Source organism: Myxocyprinus asiaticus, chromosome 16 (assembly GCF_019703515.2).
Source record: "Myxocyprinus asiaticus isolate MX2 ecotype Aquarium Trade chromosome 16, UBuf_Myxa_2, whole genome shotgun sequence".
NCBI lineage: Eukaryota > Metazoa > Chordata > Actinopteri > Cypriniformes > Catostomidae > Myxocyprinus > Myxocyprinus asiaticus.
The window spans coordinates 28263862-28272411 of record NC_059359.1 but is presented as its reverse complement, the minus strand read 5'-3'; the positions used below and the strand labels follow the sequence as shown (position 1 = coordinate 28272411).

At 42.8% G+C, this 8550-nt stretch overlaps 1 protein-coding gene across 1 annotated transcript in view; it reads right to left on the bottom strand.

The window, feature by feature from the left end:
- Positions 1–679: 679 nt before the first annotated feature.
- LOC127453950 (carcinoembryonic antigen-related cell adhesion molecule 5-like) overlaps positions 680–8550 on the bottom strand; it is a 46789-nt gene continuing 38918 nt past the window's right edge. The window contains exon 10 of the mRNA XM_051720783.1: positions 680–1377. Coding sequence (XP_051576743.1) covers positions 1295–1377 — 83 coding nt within the window. The 3' untranslated portion in view covers positions 680–1294. The remainder of the gene's footprint in view (positions 1378–8550) is intronic.

Here is an 8550-nt window from a genome sequence, read left to right as displayed (position 1 = left end):
GCACTCGAGGCAGATTTCATGGCTGTCCAGAGGGGAGAGATAATGGCCACATCCAGTAGCGCAAACGTGGAATGACATCTTTAAAAAGATGCCAAGCGTTTGCACGAGCTCTTTTAGAAGGAAATATACCCTTTTACCACCCGCGGACTCAGCCGCCGTCAAAATTATAATGTGAAAAACAAAAACAAAACATTGATCTATTAAATTACAGTGTTATATTATGTTATGTTATATTATATTTCATACTAGTTTATTTTCTATTTAACATTTTCAGGAGTCCTCAGCCAGGAACAGAAGGCTTTGTGCCAAAAGAGAAGGATTCAGACATTTAAAAAATGTCAACAGTTTATTTTGGAGAGAAGAGGAAGGAGAAGAAAGGCAACAAAGGCATCAGTAACCCAATATAACTCTTTCTCTGGCCCTGCAGCTACCCTGCAGTTTTATTTATGTAGCCTACCTGTACACACTATCTAAAATATGTAGTCTATACAAAACTATTTTTGTATCTATTGTTATGTCTTAAAACAACCATTGACATGTATTCTATTCTATCCAATGTTTCTGTTCTCAGATTTTACAAATTAGAAATGTGCGACTGCATTTCAAAAAAATAAATAAAAATAAAAAACATTAAAAAAAAAGAAAAAAAGATGAGTTTGTTTAAATATTTTTGCTTTTATTTATTTTAATAGATAAAATATATAGCATTTTCACATTTTTGGTCTTCAGATCATTTTAAAAAATCATTATACATTTATATATATTTTTTGCAATAATCAAGCAGTAGAATTACAATTTTACCTAAGAACAGAATTTATGATTACAGAACATAAATAAACATTCTAACCCCCCACCCAGTGTTCAAGCCAAATCTACGCCCTTGAATTTAGATAATCTTTGGTTAAATTTGGTGCATGTAACCTCTCCAGAAGATAATTTATATTCTGCTACAATTCCAAATTATCCAGCCTAGATTAATTTACCTACTGCAGACAATAGATTAGCAGATCTAAAGAGAAATAGCATATAATTCTAACAGCATTAAATTAGTAATTCATAAATTACTGTCAAATTAATAATAGTAATAAATAGAAAGATAGATAGAAAAAGGAATTAAGATGCATTTAATGAAGCTAATCTGGACTGTGCAACCCCACAGAAAAGTTAAAAAATTAGTGTCAATTTTTGTCATTAGTGATCTACAGTATTTCTCAATATTACCTCTTTTAGACAGTAGGTCCTCATTCTGGCCTGACAGACAACTCGACATTAATATCAATATTATAGCCATCCATTATTCATGCAGCACAGGGAGCAGGAGAGTGAAAAGAGCAGTCAGCAACACACTCGCCTGGACACTGACAGCAGCACCAGGTGCTGTGGTAAAGAGAGCAGAGGTGAGAAATGTTTTATAAGGTGGAACAACATTTGTTGACGACAATCTACATACTGTATATACAGTGGCCCCTGAATAAAAGATAAAAGAAATTATAAATGCCTTTGTATTTATACAAATAAATGCCACTTGATTTATATACTGTATATACAGTATATATATATATATATATATATATATATATATATATATATATATATATAGGCTGTCAATTGAGCAGAGAAACTAAATTCAAATTTTTTACCTTAAATATTTTCAAAATTCCAATAATATTCGAATTTTAAAGTCAGCTGATTATTAAACTTACGTTGTAAGAATCAGCTGACTTTAAAATTAGAATATTATTCAAATTTTGAAAATATTTTAGGTAACAATTCGAATTTAGTTTCTCTGCTCAATTGACAGCCCTAATATATATGTTAAATCAAAAGTAATGCTTCAATAGGCAGTCCACATGGTGTTAACACTTGCACTGATGCCAGTTTACTACCCCAGACACAAGCTATAATAACAGCGAAATACCACATTGTTTTTATTCATTACAGCTGTATGTAGGGTAGCAATATTCCCAGACAGCAGTGGTATTCGGCTGAACTCGATGGAGAAGCATCTCAGACTATGAGCCCAGGCCAGGGGCTGTTCAATCAGGTGGAACACAACAGAATGGAACAGAATGCGAGGATCTCGAGACACACATTTCCAAGTTGAACTTCTTTTCTGACAAAGCATTTAAAAAACTCATTGCTCAATCTGAGAAACGCTTATAAGAGAGCAAGATGCAATGGCCAAGTACCTCCATGTGATGAGGAGGAGGGTGGGGCCCTGAATGCGCACGACTGGCCCCCAATCGAGGACAGGGATAAAGCTGAGCCGGGTATGGCAGTTCGGGAAAGAGAGAGCCACACGCAGCTGTCGTGTGTGTTTATGTTTGTGTCTTTTTAAGTTTTCATTAAACATTATTTTGATGGTTTGTCCGGTTCCCGCCTCCTCGTCTGATTAGCCCGATTGGGGGCCGGCCATGTGCATTCACGGCCCGGCCCTCCTCCTTGTTACACTCCACCTACTGTAAGAGGCTGTTCACACCAAACACGTCGCTTTTGCAACCATCTGTAACACAGAGACACAGCAGAAGGGAAGAAGAACACAGGGAAGCGGGTTTTCCAGGCTCAGGTAAGACTTTTAATCGGCCACTTCAGTGCTTTACAACTTCACAAACTCATCAGCTTCACAGGCACGTTGTCACTTAAACACATCAGCTTCACAAACACAATAGATTAAATGCAACAGCTTCAGCAGCACCGTGGCCTTCCTTGTGCCAGACTCTCTCTCTCCTCTGCTGGAGGCGTGGCTGCTTATATGCAGCTCTCCCCATGCTCACTGGAATTAGAAACAGGTGTTAAACATAATCTAGCTCAGGTGCAAGCACCCTTACCACTTTCTCTCTCTCCGGACGGATGCTTGACCACGCCCCCGCTGCCACACCATCCATTTGTTTTCTTTGTAAATGCGCGCTAGACGAACGTCTTTGTTTTGCTTTGTTTTTGTTTATTCAGCATCTTTTGCAGGAGCGCTGTTTTAGATGCTGTATCTAATTAAAAAGAACTTTAAAATGCATATTGAGACACCTGCTTTCTGTTAACCTGTATTTGTTGCGCAGTGTCTAGCCTTTTTAGCACAAGAATGTGATTGATCTTAAGTCATCATCAGTTCTTGGCACACATCCACAATTCGAATGCACAGTTTTAGCATTCTAATGTGCAATGTTTTCTTAAATGCAACGAATATTCTAATTTCAATTTGACAGCCCTAATATATATATATATTATTCTATTTTGAAAGAAAAAAGCGCAAGCACACCTTAAGTAAAAAATTATGAAACAATATACTCTATATTGTTCAAAATTAAGTATTTAGACAAATTTTCTGGTTGTATCTGGGGGTTTTATTCAGAAAACTGTTTGAAAGCAAATGATTATTTTTGCAATTCTGTTCGGCGGCGCTAGTGGCGCAGAAATTACACAGTTCAGCTTTAACTACTTTGTGTCAATTTGGCGTAATGCTCACCATTGATGATATGGCTGGTGTAGACTGTCACATTGGTCAAGGGGTTTTTGGCCTCACAGGTGTAACTGGTGCCAAGGATAGACTCAATAAGAACTGCTATGGAAGATTTATTTCCCACTATTGCGTAGTTGTCATTAAACCACTGATACAAAGCTGGTGGCTCAGACACTGCTTTACAAGTTAGGGTAGTGGGAATACCTGGACGTACAAAGATTTGCACACTCTGTGGTCCAACTGCTCAAAAACAAACAGAGGAAGAGAAGAGAGGTACATGGTTTAGTTCAATATATTAAAAGTGATATATTAAATATACACTATATTGCCAAAAGTATTCGCTCATCTGCCTTTAGACGCATATGAACTTAAGTGACATCCCATTCTTAATCCATAGGGTTTAATATGACGTCGGCCCACCCTTTGCAGCTATAACAGCTTCAACTCTTCTCGGAAGGCTTTCCACAAGGTTTAGGAGTGTGTTTATGGGAATTTTTGACCATTCTTCCAGAAGCGCATTTGTGAGGTCAGACACTGATGTTGGACGAGAAGGCCTGGCTCGCAGTCTTCGCTCTAATTCATCCCAAAGGTGCTCTATCGGGTTGAGGTCAGGACTCTGTGCAGGCCAGTCAAGTTCTTCCTCACCAAACTCACTCATCCATGTCTTTATGGACCTTGCTTTGTGCACTGGTGCGCAGTCATGTTGGAACAGGAAGGGGCCAACCTCAAACTGTTCCCACAAAGTTGGGAGCATGGAATTGTCCAAAATCTCTTGGTATGCTGAAGCATTCAGAGTTCCTTTCACTGGAACTAAGGGGCCAAGCCCAGCTCCTGAAAAACAACCCCACACCATAATCCCCCCTCCACCAAACTTCACAGTTGGCACAATGCAGTCAGACAAGTACCGTTCTCCTGGCAACCGCCAAACCCAGACTTGTCCATCAGATTGCCAGATGGAGAAGCGTGATTCGTCACTCCAGAGAACGCGTCTCCACTGCTCTAGAGTCCAGTGGCGGCGTGCTTTACACCACTGCATCCGACGCTTTGCATTGCACTTGGTGATGTATGGCTTTGATGCAGCTGCTCGGCCATGGAAACCCATTCCATGAAGCTCTCTACGCACTGTTCTTGAGCTAATCTGAAGGCCACATGAACTTTGGAGGTCTGTAGCGATTGACTCTGCAGAAAGTTGCCGACCTCTGCGCACTATGCGCCTCAGCATCCGCTGACCCCGCTCTGTCATTTTATGTGGCCTGTCATTCCCAATCGCTTCCACTTTGTTATAATACCACTGACAGTTGACTGTGGAATATTTAGTAGCGAGGAAATTTCACGACTGAACTTGTTGCACAGGTGGAATCCTATCACAGTACCACGCTGGAATTCACTGAGCTCCTGAGAGTGGCCCATTCTTTCACAAATGTTTGTAGAAGCAGTCTGCATGCCTAGGTGCTTCATTTTATACACCTGTGGCCATGGAAGTGATTGGAACACCTGAATTCAATTATTTGGATGGGTGAGCGAATACTTTTGGCAATATAGTGTACTTTCTAAGATGTAAACAGTGTTGTAGTTGAGACCAGCTCATCCAAGTCCAAGTCCAGTCCGAGACCAGAGTAGGTCAAGTTCGAGTAAGACCGAGACCAGAAGAGGGTTGAGTCCAAGTCAAGACCAAGACCAGAGAGAACTGAGTTGAGATGGAGACCGAGACCAGAAAACGCAGAGTCTGAGACAAGACTGTTTATGAATATTAAATTGATTCGCACCAGCGTGTACCATCCTCAAATGGATGGCCTGGTGGAACAATTTAATAAAACCCTCAAAAACATGATTCGTAAGTTCGTGCACGACGATGCTAGAAATTGGGATAAATGGCTCGACCCCCTGTTATTTGCAGTACGAGAGGTCCCGCAAGCCTCCACTGGCTTCTCCCCATTGGAGCTGCTGTATGGGTGACGCCCACGCGGTGTGCTTGATGTATTGCGAGAGGCCTGGGAGGAGGGACCTTCAAACAGTAAAAATGAAATTCAATACGTTCTTGATCTTAGAGCAAAATTCCACACTTTGGGGCAGCTAACACAGGAGAATTTGCTCCAAGCTCAAGAACGACAGCACCGACTGTATGACAGGGGAACTCAGCTAAGGGAATTTGCACCGGGAGATAAAGTGTTTGTATTGCTTCCCACATCGAGCTCTAAATTACTCGCCAAGTGGCAAGGACCCTTTGAGGTCACACGACGAGTGGGAGATCTCGATTATGAGGTTAAACGAACCGATAGAGGGGGCGCACATCAAATATACCACCTCAATCTCCTGAAATTGTGGAGGGAGGCAGTCCCCGTGATGTTGGCTACGGTAGTTCCCGAGAAGGCGGATCTTGGACCGGAGGTGAATTCAAAACATAAACAGTTCACCCTGGTCATTTGCGGAGACCACCTCTCACCGAGTCAACTCGCGGAGGTTTCTAGTTTGCAACAGGAGTTTGCGGATGTGTTCTCCCCTCTACCGGGATGTACAAACCTCATCCATCACCACATCGAGACCGAGCCGGGGGGTCGTGGTACGTAGCCGAACACAAGAAGAAATTGATGAGTTGCTCGATCGGTTGGGCACTGCTCGATTTTATTCGACATTGGATTTGAGGAAGGATTATTAGCAGATCCCCTTGACACCAATTTTCCGTGAAAAAAACGCCTTCTCCACACCGTTTGGATTACACCAATTTGTGACACTTCCGTTCGGTTTGCTTGGGGCCCCGGCTACGTTTCAGCGTCTCATGGACCAAATCCTCAGACCGCATTCAGCTTACGCCGCTGCCTATTTAGATGACATCATCATTTATAGCAATGATTGGCAGCGGCACATGCAACATCTGAGGGCGGTTCTGAGATCGCTGCGTTGAGCGGGACTCACAGCGAACCCAAAGAAGTGCGCGATTAGACGGGTGGAGGTACGGTATCTGGGGTTCCACTTGGGCCACGGACAGGTGCGTCCCCAAATTGACAAGACAGCGGCGATTGCGACCTGCCCGAGACCCAAGACCAAAAAGGGGGTGAGACAGTTCCTAGGGCTGGCTAGCTATTATAGAAGGTTCGTGCCTAATTATTCGGACGTCACCAGCCTGCTGACTGATCTCACTAAAAAGAGAGCTCCAGACCCGGTCCAATGGATGGAGCAGTGTCAGCGGGCGTTCACGCAAGTTAAAGCCGCACTTTGCGGGGGGCCGCTTTTACATTCACCTGACTTCTCTCTCCCTTTTGTTTTACAGACAGATGCTTCAGACAGGGGGCTGGGATCCATGCTCTCGCAGGTGGTGGAAGGGGAGGAGCGCCCGGTGCTGTACATTAGCCGTAAGCTCTCGTTGAGGGAAACTAAGTACAGCACCGTGGAAAAGGAGTGTCTCGCCATCAAGTGAGCGGTCCTCACTCTCCGATACTACCTGTTGGGGTGGGCCTTCACCCTCTGTTCCGATCACGCCCCACTCTAGTGGCTCCACCGCATGAAAGATGCCAATGCCTGGATCACCCGTTGGTATCTGGCTCTTCAGCCGTTTAAGTTCAAGGTGGTCCACAGACCGGGAGCGCAGATGGCTGTCGCCGACTTCCTTTCCAGGAATGGGGGGGGAGTGGTAGGCAGGCCGGATGCCGCCCCAGCCTGAGTTGGGCGGTGGGGATATGTGGCAGCGGGGGCGTGGTTAAGCATCTCTCCGGAGAGAGAGAAAGCGGTAAGGGCGCTTACACCTGAGTTAAATTATGTCTAACACCTGTCTCTAATTTCAGTGAGCACGGGGAGAGTGGCATAAATAGAGCCACACCACAGGTAGACGAGAGAGAGAGCCTGGGCACCAATTGTGAAGCCAGGAGTTATTATTGCAAAGTTGAGAGTTTATTTTGTGAAGTAGCTTGTGGATTTTTTAGACTGAGTTATTGAACAGCATAAAAGCCTTGAAAGACTTTATTTGCTGCAGTGAGGAAAATAAACGCTTACCTGAACCAGGAAATCTGCTTCTCGCCTCCTCCTCCCACTGAGAAGTGTTACAGTGTAGTATTCATGTAACTAATGGCTAAAGCATTTCTAAAAGGCTGAGGCTGCTCAGACTAATGCAGTGCAATGAATAAAGTAGAACACAGGTGTCTCGAGACATGTTTTTAACAGTGTCAGTTGATGTTCTTTGTGGCGCTCCTGCACAAGATGCCGAAAACACAGCAATACATGGTGCAATGATCAAGATGTCTGTTTAGCATGTTTACATAGAAAAGCAACTGAAAAACAGCATCAATAGAAGTTTCTCAAAGTTACCTCTAAAAAGCAGTCGTTTGTTTCAAATGATTGTAAGTAAATATCCACTTGACCCAATGATTTGTTTATTTTTAGTTTTCTGAAATATCCCAGTGCTGTTTTACTGAGTGAGAAACTGCTGCAATTATTCAGTGAAATAGCAGTCTGAATGAATCGTACTGAATAGCAAATCGATTCAGACCTTTGGTCAATTCGCTGTACAGAACCAACTCAACAGAATTATTTATTTGTTAATCGTGCATCACTAGTTCTGATTCTATGTGGTCGACATAAATACAGGACACACATCATAATTGTTGATAAAATGTGTGTTAGATAAGTCAAAGCTTTCACTGTTTATATTTTGAAAAGAGACATGATGACGACTTAAAGTCATTGTGTCTGAGTCCACACATGTTTGAGTCCAAGTCAAAACAGAGTCCAGATGCTTACAAGTCCATGACAAGATTACATATTCCATTACATATTTTCATGGTCTTAATAATAAAAATAATAATTCCTTACATTTATATAGCGCATTTCTAGGCACTCAAAGCACTTTACATAGTATAGGGGGAATTTACTCAACTACCACCAGTGTGCAGCATCCACCTGGATGATGGGACGGCAGCCATAGTGTGCCAGAATGCTCACCACACACTAGCTATTGGTGGACAGAAGAGTAGAGTGATGTAGCCAATTCAGGGATGGAGATTATTAGGGGGCCATGATAGATTAGGGCCAATGGGGGGAATTTGGCCAGGACACCATGGTTACACACCTACTCTTTACAAGAAGTGCCCTGGGCTATTTAATGA